The following is a 13,022-nucleotide window of genomic DNA, read 5'->3' on the forward strand; positions in this document are numbered from 1 at the left end:
GTTGCTGATCACGTTTCCTGTATGACTTCTTCGCATTCCAGAGCGTAATAGGCATGATGAACCTGTTCCAAGCTGTCATTTTTCATTGACGACACGATAGCCGGCCTTTTCAATGACACGCATTGCCGTCGTATAAGCAAGGCACCGCCTTACTGAACGACACCTACCGAGTCACATCAATGGTTAACATCTTGGACAGAAGCGTAAAACTTGACTCTCTCTATTACGGAGATCACCTTCTCTACTCGGTACCACTTCTCGTTTTCAAATTCCGTGGCAGAGGCCTTCCTTTTACGGTCGACATTATTACCCAGCTCGACCTTGTCCACGAACGGTTGGCAACTTATGATAAGGACGTGGTTGTGGCGTTTTGAACAAGGCAGAAATAGCAACATAATTTAGAACGTTAATCATTATCGATACTGTCTTAGATGTGTTGAACCACCCACGCATGGTTATTTCGATAGCGCAGCCAAGCAAACTACCTGAAAAAGCAGAAATCTGTGGAAAAAAAAACGTCCATAGAGAAAGGATGCAAGCTAGGTGGATGGATTGATGCTAATTATACTAATTATAAAAAATAATATTAAATACGCCGTAGGTGTTAACCCTCGGTACCTCTACAAGTACTCCCTTAAGGGGCTATAGATGATATAGCGGGCCCTTAAGCCGCGTCGGGCGGTTATACAGGTAAACTTGTAGCCAAACGACTACTAAACCTCCTGTCCCTCCCTAAGTCTGTGCTACAACCCCTGCCTGAACTACCGATAAGCGTGGTAATGTGGCACTTAAATTCGTCCTCAGGGGTGGGATGCTGCTGATGTGCAGAAGATGCTCGACTATTTTTTTGTCGCGACAAGTCGTAGTATCTGCTAATTGGGGTTCTCGTCGAGCGTATACATCTCAACCATACGCTCAAGTGGATAGACCGTAACGTGGTCTAGACGCTCGCAAGAATCGCGGCGAGGGGGCGTGCTGCGCGCCTTCTATCGTGAGGGGACGGGTTCGCCGACGAGCGTTATCGGATAGGCGAGGTCCGATAAGGGGTCGGATTAACGATTCGAATTCTGGACCGGCTGTCGAGTTATATTCCGCCGACGTAGTGCTTGACGGTCGACTGGCTAGGATGCTCGTAATCCTAAACTGCACCAATCTCCCTATTATCGCTAGGTAGGCGAAGTCAACAAGGTGGGCAGCGCGCCGTAAGGGTTGACTAAACCCCCTTGTGTGTCAGCTGCGGGATTCGAACCCGCGACTCGTCACCAACCCAAGTGGGCGAGGCTCAAATCGGGACTTATCTACCAGCGAAGTGACCAACTACACCAGCCGACTACTAATTATATCTAGGCTGTCACGGCACTAACCCATACCCAATCCAAGTACCCTCATACCTGGCCTGTGCATCCATATAGCGTTTACCTCACGCTCTAGGCGTAACCCTCTACTTAGTTCTTTCCTTACTTATAACACAACCTGACCTAGATCCCGCGCTCCTATGTCGCATAGGCTATTCGATCCAAGGTAACCGCATTGACCACCCTTTTCGCATGTACCCCTATTTTGCAGGAAACTTAGGTAACTACGATAACAACGCATCTCAGATGCTTAAACACGCGAAAAGGTTTATCCAGTAGAGCTATTCCTAGGGCGTGGCAGCCCTTCGATACGATATAAAAGAGCCTATATTATCCTACTAACAATTGCTATAAGGATTTACACTAGTGAGAGAAGTCTTACTAGTAGAGTCTTAAATAATAATAAAGGATAAAGTATAACTAGGATAACTTCAATAATAGATAACTTGAATAGAGTCGTTAAGACAGCATAATTTACTAATAGGTTAAACTAATACTTGGATTACTTATCAAAGTAGAGAATATCTATCTATATAATACCTAGGGACCTCGTCCCTTATATTTTAACGACGGGCAATGAATGCGCGCAGGTTTAAGGTGAAGATGATAGAGACGGACCATAAGATCCTTAATAAGATCTGCTGTGCGGGAGTTAGCAGAATGAAAGATCGAGAGCCTTAACATGACCCTTTGAAAGGAATTTCGAGAAGGGCCGATGAGTTGTCAGACATGTAATCACTTCGGTGAACCTGCATTACAGTCATTAATGGCTCCTTCAACGGTGATGAATATGGAATGCAAACCGTGGGAACGAATATTACGTTTGGGGGAGGCTTGCTTTTGAGCGTGCTATCTTCAATTTGGCTCAATAGGAACTGGAGGCGCCGTGGATCCTGCAAGAACTCTTGGTCCTGGGGCCACTCTTAAAAATTACGAATCAATGCTGGGTTTGGCATAAAATCAAAAACGGAAATAAAAAGGCACAGATCAAAGAGGGGATTGGTTGGTTCACATGGATTGTGACTGCAGATCAAGGGTGCCGCTGACCAGTTACTATTGATGTGACACGTACCCCTCCCGCCCTTCTCCTCTCCCACGATGCCAGCCTGATGTCTATAGACCCTGCGAGTCTCACTAAAACTAACTGGAGATCCCAATTATGTCTTCGATTCAGCTTGAAAGTGGTTAGGCTTCACCTCCCCAACGACCAGGCTCTGGGTTCCCACGGCGCAGCTTTCATTTCATTACAAGACGCCAGGTATTAGGTCTATAGCCATTGAACTAGCAAGATTGCGCTGGCCTTCTTCATTGGCTCGCCGAATTGATGTGCAGTCATACATGCATAAATGGTCCCGAGAGCCAAGTCTGTCGTGCCATCTGAACACTGACCGGGTTCACATCAGAATGAATGGCCCGAGTTGCGAAAATAGGATCGACCTTTCCCAAGAAGACTTGGGCAATCGTGCCCACTATATAACTCTGATCACTTTCTCCTAAGAGCTTGTGGTTTATCGTGCCCACTACATACCTCTGATCACTTTCTCCTAAGAACTTGTTATTTATCGTGCTCACTATATACCTCTTATCACTTTCTCCTATCATTACACCACGGCTTATCGGCGCGAAGATATACCGTATGTCACCTTTGAGGGTGCTCCTCAGCACATAGGTGTCGAGTGCAACGAAGACGGTTTCACCTATGAGAACCTCAGCGCCATTTGTAAAATTGGTAAAAGCTCGAAAACTGATTCGCAGGGGTACATTGGCGAGAAAGGCATCGGTTTCAAATCCGTCTTCATGGCTGCCTACAAGGTGCACATCCAACCTGGGAACTTCTCTTTCTCCTTCCGACATCTATCTGGAGAATCTGGCATGGGTATGATCTCGCCGATCTGGAAGGACGCCGATGACCATCCACCGAGCGGTGTTACAAGGATCAAGCTGTTCCTACATGACCATGGTGACGCTGCCGCGAATGACTCCCATCGCCAGCTAATACTGCAGCAATTTCGCGAGATTCAGGACACTCACCTCCTTTTCCTCAAGAACATTCAGCGCATCTGCATCGTCTTTCTGGATGAAGTGGGAAGAGGACCTCAGCCACAAACTTCTCATTCCGGTCTTCCGATCCTGATCCAAGTATAGTCTCGCTGTCTAAGAAATGCGACATCCAAGAAGAACGTATTACCAATTTCCATGTCACAAGGCATATCGCGACCTGCCTTCCAAAACCCCCAAATAGAGACTACTCCCCGGTGGAGGAGAGTACACAAGCATGGTCGGAATCAGAGGTTGTCCTCGCGTTTCCACTCGGAAATGATGGCTCCACACCAGTAGTGGAAAACCAACAAGTCTTCGCGTTTTTACCGATCTGAAAAATGGGCTTCAAAGTAGATGAAGGTGCACTCCACGTCTATAACTCTAAGAAGCTGATTACGGTGTAGTTCTTGATACAAGCAGACTTGGTTACACAGGCCAATCGGCAAGATATCGTTGCAACGTCCAGCAGGAATATTGCCCTGTTCGACGGACTGGCAGAAGCATTCATTAAGGCCATACAGCAGCTGTGCTCACATAAGTCTCTTCAATACACCTCGATGAGATATCTGCCTTCAAAGGACGATTTTCCGTGGGAAGGATATTGGCATTCTTTGGTTATCCGTATCCAGAAAAAGCTTGCGCATGAATCAGTCATGCGTCCTCGAAGCGGTAACGCTCTCAGCCCGATTGGGCAGATGCGAAGGCTTACAAGGGAAGGAATACTTGACGGAACGCTGCTATTTGATGACACGAACCCGGAGATATACTTGTCGCAGCATTATAAATCTTCTGATTTATTGAAGCTGGAAGAAGACGGATTGATGAGAATAACCACGACACAGATCTTGGATCGTGTGAAAGAGGACCTTGGGCGTTCCAATTCTCGGATGAAGTCAACTGATGCAGCCAACCAGTGGCACACGGCTGCAGCAGAGCTTCTAGGTATCCCTTTTAAAAAGCAGTCCACTAAGTCGATCAGTATCTTACGGGAGCTCGATCTGATCCCGCTGCAAAATGGAGAATGGATAGCAGCCCAATCTGCGACGAACCGACTGTCTTTCCCGTCTGTGGACGACATTATAATCTCTCAAGATTTTCCACTCAGTCTCATCAACTGGCACGCTGCACGAGCTCAACTTTTCACACATCTCGGAGCAACCAAACCATCGGTCAAACGTGTGCGAAAGCTTATATTCAAGAAATATACAGACAGGGTGAACTTCAAATCTCTTTTCGATGATTTAGACCATCCGCAGGAAATCTCGATGGCTCATTTGACGTTCCTCTATCGTACTAATGATCCAAAAAAAACCCAGAAACACCAAATACGAACGTATAGCGGTCCTGATAGATGATGGATCTCTCAAAACGCCAAGATCCCAGGATGTTTATCTCATTGATGACCATCGTTATGGTGCAAAGAAGCTTCTTTGCCAAGTCACTGACCAAGACAACCCTGATTGTAATGCGCTAGGTTCTGTGGTGCCATTCCTGCAGCCGGCGTATCTGGAGGGCCCCGAGGACCAGCGGGATACCAATGGTGCCGAGCCATGGCTGCAATGGCTCGAGAATACCTTAGGTGTGCGTAGGCGTCTAAGGCTGATAGATAGGGGCTCGATCACCAAGGAGTTTAAGCACATCATAAACAAAAGAGCCCCCGATCTAATCGGTGTGTTACAAAATTACTGGCACATTATTGGAACAGATATCACAAGTAATGAGTCAATCAGAGACGAGCTTAGCAAGGCCAAAGTACCGTGCGGTGAGCAGTTACGGCGTGGAGTATCTCTCGGGTTTGTCGGATTTCCCTTTCGCCAATCTCGGGAGCACGCCCCCCCCCTCCCCCCCCCCTTTGACGAAACTGGGGTATGGGAATTCCTGCATACAGCGTTTGGAGTGGGAAAGTACGACGATCTTCGTTTTTACTTGGATATTTTGGTATACTTAGCTGAAAATGTTGGTGATACGATTGATGAATTACCTATGACATCCAAGGTATTCAATCTGTCCAAGTCAATTTACATCAACAGCGTTGGGGACTTTGACAATGCCACGATCCGGGTTCAATAAGTCTGCCCCCAGCAAATCCATTATTTTCTGAACTATACTAACGAGGGTCGTAGATCAAAATTCCAAGAAAGAGAGCTGATGCTGCTTCCCGAATACGAACCTGGAATAGCGCGGTGGGTTCCCGCCCTTCACTGCCGCTGGGATGCTCCTCGGGGTACGCTCGAGGTGTATGCTGTTAGATCTTACTTTGACACCGTGTTTGCCCATGACCCTATTCTTGGAATGACACTTACGCCGCTGTTCCAAAACATCCTGAATATAACCAATTTGACTTGGGATGATCTGGTTAACCAATGCAGTTACAAAAAGAAAAACAAGACAATGCAGACCAAGGTATTATACTTCAGATGTACGAGCGACTCAAGTCTATGAGCTACGAGATCCCACGAACGAAATGGGAGGAAGCAATGTATGTCTATCTATCAGCATCTGAGCATCAAATATATTGAGACCAACCAGAAATCCTTTTCACAAAAACGCTCTCATATATGCTGAGTATGGCATACGGTATCAGCTTGTCTATGGTCAAGCACCACGAGCATTCCTGGGAAGTCTGCTTTGAATGCTGAATACCCAGATTACAAGATCTTTTTCGTCAGCTTCCTCGGTGTTCCAACTTTGACGTGGCAATGGTCCACGACGAGCTCAAGAGGAAGGGACTTTCGGATAGCACGTCTGTTTCAGAAGAGAAGCAAGAGCTGTGGCAATTCAACTCTCTACTAACCGCAGAGACGGAGTCGCTAGATCCCCAACCCGTATTGGAGGGACGGATATTTCCTGTGAAGCTCCTAGGCGGCGAGGTGCTGTTGCTCTCAGCCATATCCGATTTCGCTTTAGTGGATCGAAAGGGTCTTGGTGATGCCTTTGCCAAACTTGTGAAGCTGCTGGACTTTACTCCGGATGAGGTTTGTCGCCTTCAGCCTCTCTTGCACTGGGCTGGACTGGACGACCGCCACCTTTCCATCAAAGTAACGGAAGTCGCAACACCATCACTCGACGCAGAAGGCTCACTCCAATTTTCACGCCGTCAATTTAAACATAGAGCGTATGCCTTATGCCGGTTTGTCAACACACGCGAGAGAGCTTTTGAGAACTTAACTGTCGCTGACAAAACACACGGCCTTGCCATGAATTATGAGAGTCCGAGGGCCCTACGTGGCCCCTACTCGTTCTACCAGCTATTAAGGCGCTCTGAAGTAATAGAAACAGATGGTATTAGTTTGGAGCTGCAACTTATTGAAGATGGTCGCACGCTGCGAGTGCAGCAGCCACAGACCAACCTCCACATCAATCACTCGGACGGCTCTCTTAAAATCTACGTTCCTAAGTACGGCTGCCGTCAGGAGACGTGCTTGTATTCCAAGCTCCTCAATGCTCTGTTAAAGTGGATGGTGGCCGAAGATGCTTTTAAGGTAATGACAAAGGAGAATGCTGGATACTCGACGACGAAGGTGTTATCAAGCTTGACTTCCCCAACGAAGACATAACCACTCCAGAACGCGAAGAGCGGGCATGCGCATCCGAGGGCTCGGGATATCTCCGATTGCTCGAGAAGGTAGTGAACGCAGCACATAAAACCAGCCTACGGCAGAACGGAAGCTTCGGCTTGTCCGGCAAGAGAAACGCAAATAATGAAACTGCTGAAGACTATTTACCGACGCACATTTTCAGTCAGTATGAGCGATATAGGATGATCGGAGCTGCTGGTGAACTCTATGTAAGACCTACTTGTTGACACGTCTCGCACGCCCCCTGATAATCCAAGTCGTTAATACTACGTGCAGGTTTTTGAATTACTTAGCCATCTTCATCCACAACTCCCTAATTTCCAATTGTCAGATTGGACGAGAAAAATCAGGGAATATGTCAAGGAACACCCCAAATATGCCGAAATGCCCATCTCAACAGAAAGGGAAATTTCTGATATTACGTACCTGGACTCGGAAGGCGTTCTACGATGGCCTTGGTCAAGAATGAATACCTCGATGTCGAGCCTTGGAGCGGCCGCAAGCCCATGTACTATATCGAGGTGAAGACGACAACCGGCTCGCATGATAAGCCGTTCTATGCGAGCAAGGCTCAGTACAAGAGGGTAGGTGACACGTCCGTCCTCATTTAGGAAGTCTTTTTCTGTACACAAGGATGGATTACGCTAAATTTTAGTGGAATAGATGCAAGATATATCTTGTGGGGAATCGGATACTGAGAATCTTGAGACGATATACGTCGTCTTCCGTGTTTTCAACCTTAGCAAAGGATCGACGGGGCTGGCGATATACGTTGATCCTGCCAGTATGAACCGGCAAGGAAGCTTGAAATTCACGGTGGATAGCTGGACGGTCATTCCCGGAGAGACAAGCTCTTAGTATCATTGCATGTGGTCTCTCAACAGCAGAATAGCTTCATTATAATCGACTTTTGTGCAGTGCAAGACGCAACTTATTTCTCACGGTTGATTGTTTCCTGCTCACATCCTGCCAAGCATTCAATAAAAGGAATCGGCTTGATTTATCCTCTAATCTGTCAATTTAACACTCGTTCCAAGCGACAAGAAATGGGAGGATAATATCGTGTCCAATCCTGCAGAGCGGAGCCACAACATTACACTTTGTCGCACTGGAAATCAGCCAATCACGCGATTAATCCAATCCAACTTACTTCCTCCTCGTCATCATCTTTAATTAAATCATATCACACCACCGTACGATCAATTAAACAACTGTTCTTCTAGCGACTCTAGGAGAATCCTCTTTACAGTGGCCGTGCTCGTCTTTCTATTGTGCTGTAACTGGCAAGCTGGTGACTCGCGCCCTCGATCATCTAGGCCGACTTCTACTCACGGAACCGACTTGGATGTTACTGTATATGGTCTTTGCTGAAAGGGTCCGAATATTCAGAAGGGGCTTCGGCTTCCTGTCAGCCAACCCGTTTCTGTCTCGTCGTTATTGGCTTTTGACTAGGACGGGCGGAAGAAGGAGTAGCCGGTTGTACAGCGACCCGACTGAGCTCTATCCTCGCGAAATATCTCATTTTAATCTGATGAGCCTTGTGGGCCGTTCTGCTGTGTCCATTCGGCTAGTTGCTCTATATACGTTACCTGGGCATCTAGACAACTATGGGGTTCATTATGTCTGCCGCCACCAGCAGGAGAATGAGGTGTGGGCCTTCCGAGGTCCGTGGAGAAGCCGCCGTTGCCTTGGGTGGTCATAATAAACCGCAGCAGGGTGAAGGCAGCAGCGACAGCATCGAAAGGTCATCATACGTCGACCCAGACCTGCCAACAAGCGCCTTGTTTTCGACGCACAACACCTCGGCCGATCCTCCTTCTTTCTCAAGCTGTCTGTCCCTACTAGGATCAAGCACCTTAACGACATATTTATCTACTTCTATACCGCTGAGTCATATGTTTTCCTTTGAGTAGACCATCGATGTCGATGACGCCATAAACATTGGCCTTATATGCTAAAAATAACGTCAATATTATGTAGAATTACTAGATTAGATAGTATAATGCTTTTCTAATAGTAGCAACAAGTCAAAAATAAAGGGGTTCAGCTGAAAACTAGAACCCAAAGATCCCGGATATTGATGTTTCTGTTAAGTCTCCCCCCTTTGTCGAGTTTACATAGTCGTGACTGACAAGGGCGCTGTTCAGAAACCAAAATGCTTGCTAACATCCATGTCTTCTGAAATCGACCATGAACGTGGTATACAATTAGGCCCTGGGACCGTGCATTTACGAGGAAATATCTGCATCTCCCACCACCTACCTAAGCCTGCCACGCATAAACCAGGATACACACACCAAGCGGGAATGAACCCCAGCTCTGATCCCACGGGTCCGGCTTCCCAGTTCCTTGATGGCACTAAACAAAATTTCCCAAAGCCAGAAAGGTGTGGGGAAGAATGGATATTCGAGGGACCGAAGTACGCCGACAAAAGACCTAACGAGTCTCTTATCTCCAAGCTGCACAAGGCAGGCCAAAAGGCAGGTGAAACGATGGGAGACCCGGCTGACCAAGCGCTCAAGAAGATCGGAGGTTCCAGCAGCCAGCCAAAGTACCCGGATATCAGATATCCATCTGCTGGATCACTTATATGTATCATTGGAAAGCGCGACGAAGCATACATGGCAAAATTTCCTCAAAACTTGCTGTATATCGACTGTCCCAAGTGTGTCGTCAAACTTACATGCTGGACGCCGTTGATTCCTGCTAACCATTTGTCTCAGGCCTCGGGATTCGTCGAGAATCCACGGGTTGATACGCTTGATCCGGTCCACATGCAGGCAAACCAAACCATGGATGACATGGACGAATTCTTCATCACGCCGAAGACTTTCGTTCGAGTGAAGAGGGACGGTGCAAATACGGACAATGTCGACCACGATAAGTACTGGGTCATTGTGCATGAACCGCCTTCGAGAAAGTGGGGTCCTGGTTAGTTGGCCCTCGAGTCTGTGGATGGGGATGGCGAAGTGTGTACCTAGATAGCTAGGCGCGATGAAGACACATGGTCTATTGAGAAACCATAGCAAGAGAATGGTGTACGAGTAAAATTTTACTTTTTGCACAGGAACATGCCGTGCTTCACTCTGTACGAGTGTAATCTGCCGGACTGAGACGTCGACTATCGCGACTTCGTCGACTATAAGTCCTATATAAAAATCTCATGCCTCAACTAAAATGGCTGATCCAATCAGAATTGACGTGGTCGAGAAGTTCCATTTCAGTACGTGAGAACGTCTGGCCAAAAGTGTCCAACAGCCGTTCCGCTCTTTGTTGCGAAAGCAGAGGCTTAGAATCTTGAGCAGTTCATGCTGCCGTTCGAGATTTATGCCTAAGGATGAACCCATGGTATATAATGGTTTGCAAAATACCACGTCGTGGCCTTGACGAAGGGCATAGTCGGACGAGCATCTAACGTCTATGCAAATTCCACGACTGCGAGGGTCACTACTGTGGAGCCCTGCTGCGGAAATACGCACACGGCGCCTCGCTGTCTACCTTCTGTAGTATTGCAAGCTGGAACTTGTCGAAAATAAGCCAGTTCCGATTGGCAGGCGGGCGAGTGGGCAGTCCATCCTGGCAGTACGAACAAAGGCCTCGTGGTGGATGAGGCTTTGGTGGAGATACTCAAGTGGTGACAAGGGTCATGCTCTGTTGATATACGGCGTATCTGGTCCACTCTAAGAAATGATGTAGTTCGCTTGGTCCACCTAGGGTCGATAAGGTCGCGCATCCGAAAGTTACGGGAATATTTCTATACCGAACAGAAAACTGGCTCAAGTTTGAAAATATCGATATCCCCCCACTACAGTGGTGTTATCACCACCTAATGTTGCATCTCGAAAAACGCTGACCAAATCTCACCTCACATTCGCCAGATTAATCGTAAGAGATCGATCCATGTATGGAAAGTCCCTACGAGCTACTACGAGTGGATAGACTCCAAAATGCACTGTCCGTCCAATGAGCGCGATTCCATTGCTGACCGCTTCGTAAATGCAAGCTGCGGGATCCCTGCTCCGAAGCTAAGCTGCCTATCATCTTAAGCAGGAACAACGAGACAAGTGACCGCATTGAGTTGAATGAGGCTACAAGAACCTAAATATACCAGGCCTTTGTACCTCTTTGTTTTCGTCATCAAATTTGAGGGGTCGAAACCTTACGAAGCATCTGAAGCTTCCCCGCAGCTGTATATCAGGCGTATCTGCTCCGCGACCATCAATGTAATGAGTTGTTGTCTCGTTTCTTCAAAATTAGAACTACCATTCCAAACAGATCGATTTCTTGACCCCAGTCCTGTCTCCGAAAACGAATACTATGGCGACTGCAGCTTGCCCCGTCGTGGGTATGTCCCCCCTACTGAAATACATCGCCGACCCTCGATGGCTTCTCCTTGACAAAACAATCAGACTGCTAACATTGACGGTAGGAACCACCAACAGCACTCTTCCTCCGTCTCATCCAGGTACTTTCAAGTCCCATACTCCTCGTGTGTCCTCATTCTCCCGTTTCATGTTGCTAACACAATCATCCTGCCAGAGATCGACCTGGACCAGCCCGGCCAGGTCTGTCCCGTCGTCGGAGCTAAGACCGACCACCACAAGAGTCAGTATTACCCACGGTCTGTTAACGAGTGGTTGGCAGCCCGAAAGCAACCCAAAAGTAGTGCGAAATTGAAAGCCAGGACTAATCATCTTAACACCAGATCTCCACAAGCACCCCTCGGTCCCGCTCCCTGCCGATCACCCCGAGCACACCCACGCCGACGCGCAAAAATGCCCCGCGCTGAGCAAGGTCCTTAGCCAGGAGAAGAGCCAGGCAATGGATGATTCCATTTGCCCTGTCGTGGGGACCGCGACGACAGTGTTGCCACCGGATCATCCGAGGTGAGAAGATTTAAACCACCGCTTGGCAAAACGGGGCCAATGGCTGATGACGTTTCTGTAGCACCGCCAATGCTTCTGAGCAAGACGTGTGCCCTGTTACCAAGGCTACTGTAGGACATCATAAGGTATGTGAACAATGCGGCATGAGAATTGTAATAAGAGGCGGCTGACATTCAGGTGCAGGGCAAAATCATCGAACACCCAGCTGTTGAAGGTGCCGGACCTGGCGCCACATGCCCAGTTACTGGTGCCAAGGCGTGAAGTACAAGTTCGATTATAGCGTAGTACACAGGCTCCGACGGGTTGGGACACAGGTTACATCGGCTTTTAGGATTTTATCGGCTTCTGAAAGTGTTTTTTATTACAACGCTACGACGTGGTCGACTAGGATTTGTCCTACTCCTTGTGGCTTGTCGTCTTCCTCTTTCTATTCGTAATACATATCTAGGGGAAAAAAATATAGCTAAGGCTCCAGGAGCTTCAAGATAATGCAACATACTCTATCCCATCTTCCTTCCTCAATATGAGCAGAAAACAGTTTCAGGAACTTGATCCAGTCATTTCAAGTTACCAAAGTGACTGTTGATAGAATACAGTATTACGGTACTACCACACGAACAGAGCTAACCCCGTTATCGCGCGACACAACAGCAAGACTTACGTCTAGCACCACCACCCAAACCGACTTCAGAACATTATGTTGATAGATGCACTTGCAATACACTTTGGTGGAGGGGGAGAAACATGGCATGTGTCGAAGGATTACAATCCACTGTATGAGCCACTATTTTACATGATGGAATGGCTTATAGTCAGGCAGTCTCAACGTGGCTACGTACAAGCTAGGTTGACATGAATCACTGGAAAGCCTCAAAGAGGTCTGAAATGGTTATATCCAGCTGTGTGCGCAGGTATATGCTTTACCGCACGGACCCATTCTAGTGCGTTAACACTCAGCAGGAGAATGTGTCGAATATCACGTGTGTCCAATCGAGTAGTCAGCAGTGCGTAAGATTGTATATGAATGAGGTGTATTCCGTCTGTGTTCTGTTCTCGCGAACTCCCGTTGCTCTCCTTTTATAGATTCTTTAGAAAATGTCGGAGGTGCATTGTTCAGGTGTCTGACCCCTAAGTGGACCGTAACTTTGGAGTTACTTTCGGGA

The 13,022-nt window shown here is 47.6% G+C and overlaps 3 protein-coding genes and 1 non-coding gene across 4 annotated transcripts; 3 read left to right on the forward strand and 1 right to left on the reverse strand.

The window, feature by feature from the left end:
• Positions 1–1,228: 1,228 nt before the first annotated feature.
• BCR38DRAFT_t369 lies at positions 1,229–1,331 on the reverse strand. Its single transcript has one exon. It is a non-coding gene; the product is annotated as a tRNA-Thr (tRNA).
• A 1,821-nt stretch (positions 1,332–3,152) lies between these two features.
• Positions 3,153–7,831, forward strand: BCR38DRAFT_414788 (uncharacterized protein; the record flags this gene model as incomplete). The annotated part of the gene is made up of 10 exons (XM_040858969.1): positions 3,153–3,494; positions 3,800–4,685; positions 4,735–5,157; positions 5,284–5,390; positions 5,519–5,578; positions 5,765–5,874; positions 6,043–6,877; positions 6,928–7,182; positions 7,501–7,557; positions 7,637–7,831. The coding sequence occupies 10 exons, from the start codon at positions 3,153–3,155 to the stop codon at positions 7,829–7,831; spliced, it is 3,270 nt and encodes a 1,089-aa protein (XP_040709888.1).
• A 1,211-nt stretch (positions 7,832–9,042) lies between these two features.
• Positions 9,043–10,150, forward strand: BCR38DRAFT_505799 (uncharacterized protein). Its single transcript, XM_040864928.1, has one exon. It carries the CDS (start codon positions 9,145–9,147, stop codon positions 9,907–9,909), a length of 765 nt encoding a protein of 254 aa, XP_040709889.1. The 5' UTR covers positions 9,043–9,144; the 3' UTR covers positions 9,910–10,150.
• Positions 10,151–11,022: 872 nt separating this feature from the next.
• On the forward strand, positions 11,023–12,463 carry BCR38DRAFT_469652 (uncharacterized protein). The gene is made up of 6 exons (XM_040862817.1): positions 11,023–11,318; positions 11,403–11,438; positions 11,513–11,578; positions 11,679–11,859; positions 11,921–11,984; positions 12,043–12,463. Exons 1-6 carry the CDS (start codon positions 11,291–11,293, stop codon positions 12,118–12,120), a joined length of 453 nt encoding a protein of 150 aa, XP_040709890.1. The 5' UTR covers positions 11,023–11,290; the 3' UTR covers positions 12,121–12,463.
• Positions 12,464–13,022: the final 559 nt, after the last annotated feature.

Source organism: Pseudomassariella vexata (genome assembly GCF_002105095.1).
Source record: "Pseudomassariella vexata strain CBS 129021 chromosome Unknown BCR38scaffold_25, whole genome shotgun sequence".
NCBI classification, from domain to species: Eukaryota; Fungi; Ascomycota; class Sordariomycetes; order Amphisphaeriales; family Pseudomassariaceae; genus Pseudomassariella; species Pseudomassariella vexata.